Source organism: Agelaius phoeniceus, chromosome 1 (genome assembly GCF_051311805.1).
Source record: "Agelaius phoeniceus isolate bAgePho1 chromosome 1, bAgePho1.hap1, whole genome shotgun sequence".
NCBI classification, from domain to species: Eukaryota; Metazoa; Chordata; class Aves; order Passeriformes; family Icteridae; genus Agelaius; species Agelaius phoeniceus.
Window position 1 is genome coordinate 23,041,849 of NC_135265.1, and position 12,798 is coordinate 23,054,646.

Consider the following 12,798-nt stretch of genomic DNA (forward strand, 5'->3'; position numbering starts at 1 on the left):
AAAGCCAGGAAAGGAGATGCTTGGGTCACAAAGTAACTGCAAGCAGCTCTTGTTTAGTGTTTCTTTGGAGAGTTGATGTAAGAAAAGGTGCTGTAAATAATGTGCCTGGCCTTCTATAAAACAGATGCCCCGTTAAAGGCAAACATGCTTTAACTTGGTAGAGGCTTGTGGAAGAAGGCAGCAAACAACAATATCATTTTGCATGTTTTTCATGGTAATTTTTTATGCCTCAAATTGAAAGACTTGAAACAGAGCTGAAATCTTGTCCCTACAAGGAAGCAAAACGTCATCATCAGAGTAGCTGCTATCTCTGTGGTTTCCTAATTGCATATTTCTGCTTTACTGGTTTCCTGAGATGGGTGATGGAAATACAGAGATGAGAAATAAGAACCACCAGCTTATGAGCTTGATCAAAGCTACAAAAGTGATTCCACATTCCTGAATTCAATGAATTTTCAATACTACTGCCCTTGGAAACAGAAGAGGTTTGGGTCGGGGAGAGAACAAAGAAGGACTTTCACAGAAATATTTCTGCCAAATAAAGACCACGGTGGGAAGACTGACTCAAATGGCAGGGTGCAGTTGGAGAATCTGTGCACAGCTGGAAGCTTGTTCTTCCTCTGGAGGAAAAAGTCTGTGTAACATCTCTGCATCCTAAGGTTGTACAATTTTCAGAAGGCAAGACCTGGGTTTCTCTCACTTGGCACCACACTGGTGCCTAATTTAGGCAAAATTTTCATTGATTTAAAAGACCCTGACATATGTTTGTAGATCATTCCCAAGCAGCTGCAAAGCCAGATGCTTCTCAGAAATTTTGGGTTGCTTGTTTTTCTGTGAAAGAAAGACTGCAGTAGCCTGGCAGAGACTTGTCCTTCACAAGTGATAAAGTGATAGTTTATTTAGAAATAGGAAGGAAAAAAGGGAATATTTTCCAAATTCACTAGGTGCTAGGATCTAGGCTAATTCACTAGGTATGACAGCATCTATCAATTAAGCATGGTTAATTACAGGTTCCTAAGAAGCTCTCAGAAATGATATCCCTAATTGCTGAAAGCGAGTCACAGACTGAATTACAGCTCTGTTAGTACAAGTCTCAGCCAAACAGCAGAGCTACCTGGAGTGAATGGTGACACAGAAAATGCAAAGTGCTCAGATGTTAAATTCAGTTTCAGCTCCTGGACCAGAATATTTTATATATGATGATGGATGGCATTTTCCACAAAGAACAGGGGTAGTAATGTCAGATTCAGACAAAGATCAAACCATCGGCCATTATTAAGGACTTAAATGTAATTTTCTTGAAATTATTTAGTTAAACATCATTAAACACTTGTGTTCTCCCTCCTTTTTCCTTCTAGTGCCTTTGTCTGTGTCTTCTTAATTTTTATTTCTCCTCCTTTCCCTGCACTGTTCTATGCAAGGTTCCAGTTTCCACCATTTCTCAGTTTCCTTCCATAACACGACATAGCCAACACTGAAAATGCCATTTTAGCTCATGTTTCAAAGATGCTAGCAGGGTCAAGAGGATTCACACTTCCAAAAACCTTTTTATCAAACTGTCTGTACATTCAGGTGTTATGCATAAGACATTTTACCAGCACGGCTGTACTGCTTTATGGCAGGACAAGTTCCCATTATCTTGTATGCCACAAGAGGCACGTGCATATTCTACATGTAGTAGATTAAAATAGAGAATTACAATGGATTTCCACCTCAAGATGCTGCATACTGTCCATCCCTGTTGCATTGTAACAGCAAGGCTCAATCCCAATCCCAGAGCACAGAATTGCAGATGGCTTGAGCCCAACTCACCTAAACACTTGTCTAGACAAATGTGCTCCTGAAACTGGGCTTAGACACCGTCTAATCGCAGTAAATTGTGTTAGGTGGCCTCATTAAAACCCAAGTTCATTTTAACCAGATAACATGCATTAAAATACAATTTGAGCCACAAAGACCTGGGCTTTAAAATCTTACCTAACATATTGTTCTCCAAAAGTACCTACTTTAAACTAGACATGACCATCCATTGTGATGGGTTAAACTGATTTATTTTTCAGTAACGTTGCTTCAATTGAGTTAACAAGCTCAAAAGCTCCCAACACTCATTAGGTTGCAGGCTAAGGCACATTATCCAGCTGTGCCTGGACACGCACGTGGAGAGGACCCCAAGTTTCAGCCTGACGGGCCGGCTGCTCTCGGTGAACGCGGTGCCTTTTCCCTTGTGTCCATCGCAGCAGCGGGGGCAGCGCTCCCCACCCGCCGGCCCTGGCGGTGCCTCCTTGCCCCGCCGGACCCCGCTCAGCCCCGGCCCCGCCAGCCCGGGGTTTCTGTGGCGCATCCCCGGGGACGGCGCTGCAGCAGCGGGGCGCGGGCAGCCCCGGGGTCTCCGCCGCCCCTCCGAACGCCGCCGCAGCGCCCTCAGCGCCGCCGCCCAAGCGCTCCGGACGGCATCGCCGCCCCGCCGGCAGCGCGCATCCCTCGGCCCGGCCCCGGCGCTCCCCGCCTGCCCCCCTCACGCCCCCGCCGCCGCCGCCCTTCCTCCCTGGGGCTCCCCGGCCCGCCCAGGCTCCTCCTCCTCCTTTCTCTCAGCGCACCCTCCCTCCTTCCCTCACGCCCTCCCTCCCTCCCTCCCGCCCGCCCGCCGCCGGCGCCCGCAGCCCCCGGCCGGACTTTGCTGTCGCTGCTCCATCTGCCCTGGGCGCTGCCGCCCTGCCCGCTCTGCCGCCGTGTCCGGCCGTGCCGGGGCAGCCCGGGGCTCCGGGGCACGGGGCGATGAGCCGGGCGGCGCGGAGCGCAGCGGCAGCGGCAGCCGCGGTGTAGGGCTCCTCTCCCGGGCCGGACCGGGACCGTCCCGCGGCTCCTCGGGGCGGGCGAGAGCCCCGGGCCGGAGGGGCGGCGTCTCCCCCGAGCCAGGGCAGCGGCGGCGGCGGCCGGCGGGACGGGGGGGTCGCCCCCCGATGTGTGACATGATCGACTCGCAGTCCGCCGAGAAGATCAGCAGGATGAAAAAGTTGCGGAGAACTTTATCGGAGAGCTTCGGCCGAATAGGTGAGTCCCGGGCCCGGGCCCGACGGCGCTGCCCGGCACCCGGGGGCCCGGCAGGGAGGGCACGGGGGGCGGTGGGCTCGGCGCTGCCAGGCTGGGAACAGCCGTGACGACGCCGTCCGCGAAAAACATTTCTTGGGAAGAAAGCTCGGGAAAGAAACAATTCCGTTAGCCCCAGCATGAGTCTGTGATGGAGTTAGCCCAAAATCGGCTGGGAGGAACAAACTGTAAATGAGAGTTGGCTCACGTGCCCCCACTGCCGAAGAGAAACCTCAACAGAAAGCAGTCGGTCGGTTATTTTCATTTTGTTGCGGGTCTGCTAGTTTCTTTTTGGCACGGGCTGCAGGTTGTTTTTAGTTGAGGTGTGAGATGCTGAAGCAGCTAATAGCGGCACAGTGATTTAGGGGGCCAGACAAAAGAAGTCTATCTGTCATCTGCTGTGAAGTCTTGTCGCTCTGTCACTGACATAAAGCATCCTGAGGTAGCGTCATCTGAATGCCACTGCCAAGCGTGTTACCTCCCGGTGCCACCACACCGTGTTTGGTTTTGACACCAGTTTATTCTGCAGTTGAATTTGTTATTGAGAACAATGCCAAAGAGTTCTGGTCTGCTTGGACTGATGTTTCTCTTAGTCTTTGGCACACTGTGTTGCTTAATTCACTGCTTAAAGCATCAATTCCCACTGACATCATCAAGACACAGCTGAGCAGGGAGTGAAGGTACCTCAGCGGAGGTGTGGGGATCCCCGAGCTGGTGGCACAGAGCAGCAGGAGGAAGTGCTGTAACACACGAGAGCAGATGCAGCACCCGTGCGTGCTTGCAGGGGCTCTGTGTGGGCCCTTCCACAGCCCTTCCATGCATTGTCCCTTTGGGAGGTCTGGCTGGCAGACGGGCCAGCCTGCAGAGCTGCTGTGTCCCGGTGAGAGGCTGTGAAGTGCCTGTGCCCAGCCAGGAGCTGTGGCCTTTGGTTCTCCCCCAGTGACCCTACCTAGGACCTGTGCTGGCACACTTGGGCATTTTAATTTTTCACGCGCTGTGTATGCATTCAAGCACTGCAAGCTTTTAGGAAGATGATTGTCTTTGAAATCAGGTATTTTTATTGTCCTACTCCAGGATGAAAAAGACTGAGAAAAGCTTATTCTTACTTGTAAACCAGAGAGTTTCAAGCGGAAATGGAAAGTTACAGTTGTAAAGCAAGTATCAAGTCACTGTTACAAATCTTTCTGTCCCCATTTGAAAGCAGCTTTCACCTATCATCAGTCTTAAACTTGTAAAATACATTTAACTTTCTTTGATTAGAAGAAAAAAAATGAAGCAGTCAGGTGTTTGGTCTGTTATATGTCTCTGTGCATGTATAAACACAGAGACACTCTTCCACAGAGCTGTGAAAGGGTATTACTAATGGTGGAAGTCATTAACAAAGAAAATGTTTTGAATGAGGATGCTGCTTTGTTGTAACAGTGACAGTCCTGTTAATGCCTTTTAGGGATCAAGGCCCCTCTGGCTGGTAATTTCTGCATGTTTTATTTGGCTTGGTTGGGTGATCATCTCCTCTTGTCATTTTGCACAAATTAAACTAGCTTTTAGTTTCCTTGAGAGCTCTGGCCTGGTTTTAGATACACGGATATTTATGTCTGGAAGCTCCTCCAGCTCTGTGTGTCTGTGTGCAGGAGTGTGGGCTGGTATGCAGTTGGTTTGTTTGTTTGCTGGTGGTTGTGATTAAAACACAGCTGCTACCAGCAAGTTTATTCCATCTCCAGGTGCTCAAATATATTGATCATCATTCTGGTAACTGCACTTCCAGCAAAAAAACCTTCTAATGTACCTGTGTGAGGTTTGAAGATAGTCCACTCCCTGATACCAGAGCCACAGATAAGCCCAAGCAAAGAAATTCTAAACTTGCATACCAGGAAATCCTTGGTTAAAACATGTGCTGTACTTAACTCTTATATTGAAATGAAGGAGAGAAAACAAAAACTTTAGTGGAAAAAGACTTCCTGGGTATTTGACATTTGGGGTTTAATGCTCTTTTTGTAGGTGCTGGTTGCTTGGTATGGTTAGCAAATTACACATTAATTATATATTTAATTTGTAACTTTTTCAGTCATCTGCTCAGTTGTGATTTGTTATAAATAATAAATTCCTGACAGTGGTAAAGGCCAGGCTGGATGGGGCTTTGATCAGCTTTGTCTGATGGAAGTTGTCCCTGCTTATAACAAGGGAGTTGGGATGATCTTTAAGGTCTCCTCCAACCCAAACAATTCTGTCACTCTGTAAAAGAGTGATGATATATTAACTTTTTCTGTTGTGCTTCAATGTCTGTGTTTTTGCAGGTTTAAGTACACAACATAGTATCATGAGCATAGTCATATAAATGATGTGAGAGTACTGTGGTGTTTGAATCAAATAATTAGTGAGTCAAACCTTCATGGGTTGCAGTAGAAAAGATCTGGTGGTCATTCTTTAAATGATAAAGCACTGTTACACCTTCCCCCAGTGTTGGCAGTATTCCATCTACCAAATGCAATTCTCTCAATACTGCAAGACCCCAAACTTTGGTACCAGATTTAGATACCCAAGTTTATGTTAGCCTCTTGGTTAAGAGTGATGGACATGTATCCCGATTGTCATTGGCAGTGAACTTTGTTTTTCAGAGCTTGCAGGTTAACACTCAATAAACTGCATTTCAGACCCACTTCTCCCCGCCAAGAAGTCCTCTCAATTTGAGAAGCTATAGCTGCAATTAATTTATATATATATATTTTTACAGTGCACTAAAGTATGTTAGGTAACATTTGAAGCTATATTTCCCCACCATCTCTAGACAGTGTAGTTATTCCTGGGGCACAGCAGAAGCCCAAAGGTACCAACAGCAGCCTCAGGAAGACTTGACCCATTTTCTTTACTCTGAATTGATGCTTTGCATCCACTGGCTTTCCTGGAAGAGGGTGATGAAGATCTGGCTCATCAAACAAAACCAGGCTCAGTCCTGTAACTCTTAGAGTACCTAATACTGAAAATGTTTATTTTGCTGAGTTGAGAATTGTGATGTGTGAAATTGTCCACTCAGTCAGCCTTTTCCTGAGCATTCATTTTGTTCCATTATGTGCAAATCTGGCAGAGGATGATACAGTGCTGTGGTGTGCTGGGGGAAATGTGTGTGGTCCATGGTGCTGCAGGGTGGCTCATTGCTGCAGAAATTGTATCCTTCCAGTTCTAGAGAAATGAACTATCTTTGTAGCTTAGGTATCCTTTCTCCAGGCAGAAATTTTCTGGTGTTTCAAGGAGTGTCCCTCTTAAAAGTTATCTTATCATAAAGAACTAATATTGCTAAGAATCTGAAAAAATATGCATAATTCTTTTCATTTGTAAGTTTCTGCCAGCCTATTCATTTTTATATGAACATCCATATTAGTTTAAAAAAGTTGTTTCCTTGCTTACAGACTGTGTTGACCATACAAGTAAACACATCATAACTACAAGTTAAGCAACTTTTAGAAATTCAGTTGACTCACTGTTTAATTTAGGATTTAAACCTTTATTAGGTTTGGTTCTTAATTTTGCCCTTTGATAGTTATGTAATTAAATTATTAGTGAATAATTTAATAAAAGCATTAGTAATCTCTTAATTATGTGAAGAGTTCTTAGCTATGCATTTGTTGAAGCTCATATAGCACCAGAATCACATGTGAGATCACTTCAGCTCAAGCCATTTAACTTCTGTTTTCTTATGAGTTTCTTTAGTCAAAAACTAACACCAGATTACAAAGAAAGGGAGGAGGAAAGGAAGAAAGAAAGAGAAAACATTGCTGAGATTTATCACAGTGTGCTAAAAGCAATCCATGGCCTTTCTGAGCATCCCTGGGCTTTGTTACTAGCTCCTCACTGATACAAAGGTTATCTCCACTAATCTCCTCTGATGTACATCCACATAGCTCACATACCTGAGATAATGAGAACTTCGTTTGTAAACAATTTTTTTTCTAAAGTTCAGCAGATATTTTTTAACAGTTTAAAAAGGAAAATATTGCATCAAGGAGAAAAAGGTATTTTTAATATAGCTTGTTCTATAAAATATGCTGCTTTGGTGTCTTCTTTGGGAGATGCTATGCAGTGTATTGGTTGAGACTGATATCATTATTAAATAGAATCTCATTAAATGGGTGGCCAGAAATCTCATACTCTTTTTGTGATTCTTAAAAGCCCTCTTTTAGTAAAAGGAAGAAGCTAAAGACAAGCCAAATATATGCAATGGACCACATATTGCCATTTCTTCTTGTTCTGTTACACTGTGAATTTCGTTTAGCTATCTGTTTGGCTATTCCTGTAGTGTTCTGGTCATGTGAAAATCTTGGGTTTTGGTAAGGGAGAAAAGCTTGACAGCACAGCTTAAGGAGTGTCATTTACTAATTTATAGCTTGTATGTCATTGTGACCTGAATGATAATTGGGAAGATTAAAAGTGTGTTTTTAAAAAGTGTTACACACGTTGGGGGTTCTGCTTCCCTTCCCTTCCCTTCCCTTCCCTTCCCTTCCCTTCCCTTCCCTTCCCTTCCCTTCCCTTCCCTTCCCTTCCCTTCCCTTCCCTTCCCTTCCCTTCCCTTCCCTTCCCTTCCCTTCCCTTCCCTTCCCTTCCCTTCCCTTCCCTTCCCTTCCCTTCCCTTCCCTTCCCTTCCCTTCCCTTCCCTTCCCTTCCCTTCCCTTCCCTTCCCTTCCCTTCCCTTCCCTTCCCTTCCCTTCCCCTCTTTCTTTCTTTCTCTTTCCTGACTCATAGTTCTGAGTACTTGGGATTGGCAGTCTGAAAATGTTTTGATCACCCTTCAAAACCATAAAAAATATATTGAACTATCAAAATGTACAATGTGTGCCTCAGATCTCCTCAGCAAAATACCAGGGTTTGTTTCATTGTTTTTATCCCTGAGCATGAAGTCTAGATGAGTCACTGTAAAGCAGTGATCTTCAAAGGTTTGAGGGAAGCCATGTTTCATGTCCTAAAGAAATGGGAGTTTAAAAGCAAAGGAAGGCTGGACATTCCCTGCTTTTCTGTACAAAGATAACTGGGATTTGTGCCTTGCTTCCCATGGTGGAGATTCTGGAGGTGCAGCACTGTTTGCACAGGTGGTACTCTGTACCACCTCTGATACAGCTCCTACAGTTTTGGCATTGCTTTTGTTTTGTTTTGTTTTCATTTGTTTCTTGTGGGTTTTTTGTTTGCTTTTATTTTAGTTTTTTGTTTTGTTTGGTTTTTTTTTATTTTTGCTTTTTTTTTTGTTTGTTTGTTTTGGGGATTTTCAGGTTTTTGGGTTGGGTTTTTTTGTGTGTGTGTGTGTTTTGATGGGTTTTCTTTCTGGTTGTTTTTGTTTTTGAGCTGGTAACACAGTTGCTCCTGAAGACAAGATTTGAAAGATGTTTAGAAATTACTAGTGATTTGATGGCAGAAGGAGCGTATGAAAGAGAAAAAGAACAACTGGAATCTAGATCCTCAACCATGCTAGGTGCTTAAATATTTATCTCCTGCAAAAATATGCAGGAGTGTAAGAAACATTATGCTGCTTAAATGGTGAGGAGGGACCCTTCTAGTGCAGAGCTGCACTGCTGTTCAGATGACCTCCCTCAAACTGAAAACCTCCATGGTTTAAACTGAAAAGAAGCCATCACCAATGCAATGGTTTATCTAAATTTAGCTCTTCAGGAGAGGGAAGCAGAGAGCCCTTTCGGGTCACGGCGTGCAGCACACAGAGTGCAGTCCCTCGTGGGTCTGGCTGAGAAAAAGAACCAGTCTCGTACCTTTGGACTGACACAGTTCAGTGCAGATTTGGAAAAATCAATTTTCTTCATATTTCAATAAAGAAATCCAGTATGCTAAAGGAAAACCTTCCATCAGCTCAATCTTTACTACAACTGCAGAATTATTCGTGTGTTCATTTTCTTACTGGTTCACATATTTTCTGCACTGTTCTTCTCTCCTATGTTTGTTGATTCATTGCTTGTTAACAGTGTAAGAAAGAAATCTTTTCTACTTTAGTGAAAGTCATACTAAAAATTACAAAAAAAGAAAAAAGAAAAAGGCATGTTACAATGCATACTATTTGATAAAGAGTTAGTACTTGAAAAACTGAATACACGGGTAGGTGTTTGCTATACTCTTCCATTTTGAAGTTCAGTCAAGCTCTCCATAAAGGGTTTTCACACTCACTAGGAATTAAATAAAAACCCAAACCCACCTTTACAAACTCTTATTTTCTTTAACCTGAGAGGATTTTTTCATAAATATGTAAATTTACTTTCTTAGAAACTCTCTGTGCTGTTCTACATTCCATTTACAGATTCAAATTCTGAGTATAAAATTGTTATTCACGCCAGCCTGTTCTTTCCTATTATAAGAGGAAAATAATGCCCTGATTTTTTTTTCTTTTCTAGTGGTTTGTATTTCTTGAAATACATTACAGATAATAATTTGTGTTTTCTTTTTATTTTAAAGCCTTGAAGAAGGAAGATAGCAGCTTTGATGAGGTAGGTTAAATGTCTTTGTACCTTACATAGTCTAGGTATGCCTTTAATATGTCTCACTGATGCTAGAAGAAGTCCACAGATAGTAGTATTATGATGTACGTGTGAATTAATACATGCATATTGCTCAAACATATTTTAATTTTCTGAATAACTACCAGAACAATGTGTTAGTCAAAAGGTCTGCATGGAACACTTAGGGTTTGTTTTTTTTTTAATGTAATACAGCTAGATGTTTTAAGAAAAGTGACCATTTAAAACTGTTCAGTGCTGAGAAATGTTGCATGCAGAGAAAGTACTTCACAGAACTTTGCCCATGATAATTCCTGTAACTGTAGGCCTGTACTGTAACAGGCAGGGAAAAAACATCCCTCCTGAGAGAATACCTTATGTAAAGTGCTGCTGCACTGCCTTCTTGCTGAATATGTCAACTGAGAGAGATGCTTATTGTTCAATTAAAAAGAAACCCAACCCAACAGCACAAAACCAACATCCAGTCTATTGGTAAAGCTGATACTTGATTATTCAGTCTAATCAGTTTGGGGTCTTGACCTGTCTGTGATATGATTTGCAAGTTAACTTGTAAAATATGCTGCTCATGATTTGTGCTTGAGAGTTTCAGGTCAGTGCAAGTCATCCCACAGAGCAGGTTTATGCAGGAAGAGGTGGAGGCCTTGCTGTGATGACTGGTCATATTGTAGTCAATGCTTGCCTTGTACTGCCACCATAGCTGGAAGCAAATGGAAGTATTTTCATATGTTGATGTTGTGCTTCTGGCATTTCTTCTTCATTGCCTGCAAGCTTAAATTCTTGGCTGAATAGAGTGAGATAGATGTTGTGTAATGCCAGATTCTAGAATAAATAAATGATGATGTAATGTCCTGGATTCTGGATCAAATCAGACTCCATCTCTTTCTAAACAGATCACACTGATGCTCAAATACAGCAGTAACAATATAAATATTTCATGCTTTTCTGACATGTGTTGCAAAAGCTGTAACTCACCTTGACCCCTCTCAGCTCTGCAGTGAAGGTCATGGGGTCAGGCTCTCTTTTCAGGAACTCCTGTTGCAGTGTGCAGTGGTCCTGACTATTTGGTCCTGACTATTTTATTTCTCTGGTAACTCTCATAGTACTTGATTCCACCCTAAAAGTTACACCAGTGCGAATACGTGCAGATAGGTGCTTAGTAATCTCTGAATCCTTGTTTTACAAATCTGGTCTGGTTCTGTTCAGTATTTTCTTCAGAAGGCTGTAGTGGTATATCTTTTCTATAACCTGCTCAGTAAGTAGTAATACCTCATATTAAATGTGACTCAGAATTTAGAAGGATCTATTAAAAAGCACTGTCATAAGAAGATGGCAGTTCTTCTGTCCCCTTCCCTTTCCCAGGATTGTTTATCTGCAGGTCGCGTTTATTTTCTTTGAACCTGGTTTTCTGCTTTAACAGGAGACAACTTGAGCAAATTTTTGTTTAAATTCAAGGGAGTTAGGGGAGAAATAATTTTTCAAATATGTTTTTAATGGAATCTGACAGATTGTTGCAATGAGCTACTGCAGAGGCAGTAAGGGACATCTAGTGGGAAGGGTACACAAAAGAAGTTTCTTCCATTCCCTGTAAATATGGAAGAGCTTGATGTGACATTTGCATCAACTGGTTCCATAGTTTTAGGTGTCATTTCGTAGAAGAAAGAAAAGTGTGTTGAGATTTTATGTTGTCCTTATTATCTCTTCAAATTCTACACAGTTCTTGGCAATTTTCTAGCCTAGAGTGTGAATCAGAGAATGAGCTGTACCAGGTATCACTTAATTCCTTTCTTTTCAAACATCCTTCAAATCAGAAGATGAAACAGACATTGGTAACAATAATGTACCCTATTTAATAACACCTACTTCTGAGGAAGACAGAATCTCTGAGCAGAGGAGTGGGTGCACATATTGGTGTTAGGAGGCCATCTTGGAAAACACTACTAAGACCATTTGATATTCAAAAAAGCAGTCTTGTCTTCTGGCTTGTGTATGTATTACTGCTATAACAGGGAAACAGTTATGAAGAAAGTTAAGATGACAATAAGTGCGAATATCCGATGGGAATATCAAATAAGGATAGAAGAGAGAGGAAGTAGTTTTCCAAGCTGTCCAAAGCTGTCAGCTTCGGGCCTCCTACTACAAAAAATGAAATAGTCCACTATTGAAACAGAAATTTCATTTAACAAGCAGCGCATGCTCCTTGCATGGTTAGTGAAAAGCTGCTCTTTTACGTTGCTGACAGATGCTGTGTATCTCTTCTCAGCCTGTGTTTCCCCTTTCCTGAGGGGAGGTTGACCTGTGAAGCAATGCTTGAGCAAGGAGCAATGAACCTGCAGGGGGACTTTATGCTCTTGACAGGTAGAGGTGGAGGACTTGTGTTTTAGCTTTTCAAGTTGTGACCAGAGCACCAGGAGCAGAAGCTGGCCAGCAGGAACCTGAAATCTCTGATGGAGGAGAGAAAGTGGCATGAAGAGGAATATGACCCTTCTAAAGCTGCAAGGTCTGCATTTGCAGCTGGATAGGGTCTCACTTTATTCTGTGTATTGTAGGTGCTGCATAAGGTGCTTACTTGTTTGTCGCTCAGGAACTGAGGGGAATAAATTGAGCACTTCAGTGGTTCTTAATTCTACCTGCTTTAATTGCTTGCAGTAGCTGAAAAATGTACAACACTGCAGGAAGTTGTCTGTCTTTGAAGATAAACTACTAAAAATGAAGATGTCAGACATGATAGGCAAGTGTACCACATAATTGCTTTCTGTCGGTTATGGAATTAATCTCTCCAGTAAATTAGGACCAAAAGAATCATGAGGAGTGAATCCTGTGATTAAGTTATGTGTTAGGAAATACTTTAATTGGTAGAATTATTTCAGGGATCTTACTGATGCATTTTGTCCTACCCATAAGGTGAGAGCACAACAATAGTGTGGAGTAGTGTAAGATTTCTCACTTTTTAATACCTGCTCTTGTGTTGCTTTGATTAAATTTTCAATGAAAAAAACCAGTTTCTGTAAGTGATGCCAGCCTTTGCTTTGGTCTAGGAGAGAACACTGAATTAATCCATTTAATGGATTTAGTGGTAGCCTGCTCACCTTCCTAAGATGTTGTGACATCTTCCAGAGACTCATATAAATAAAGGGGTGGATACAGACCACTTCTTCTACAGCTCTTCTTCTACACTTCTTTCATTTAAAGCAGTAATCACGTGGTTTTG

At 42.7% G+C, this 12,798-nt stretch overlaps 1 protein-coding gene across 3 annotated transcripts in view; it reads left to right on the forward strand.

Moving 5' to 3' along the window:
- Nucleotides 1–2,653: 2,653 nt before the first annotated feature.
- CDK14 (cyclin dependent kinase 14) overlaps nucleotides 2,654–12,798 on the forward strand; it is a 448,028-nt gene continuing 437,883 nt past the window's right edge. For 2 of the 3 annotated variants that reach the window (XM_077174724.1, XM_077174723.1), the window contains exons 1-2: nucleotides 2,654–3,051; nucleotides 9,529–9,560. In XM_077174724.1, coding sequence (XP_077030839.1) covers nucleotides 2,961–3,051; nucleotides 9,529–9,560 — 123 coding nt within the window. In that variant the 5' untranslated portion in view covers nucleotides 2,654–2,960. The remainder of the gene's footprint in view (nucleotides 3,052–9,528; nucleotides 9,561–12,798) is intronic. The other variant, XM_054640757.2, reaches the window with a different exon arrangement.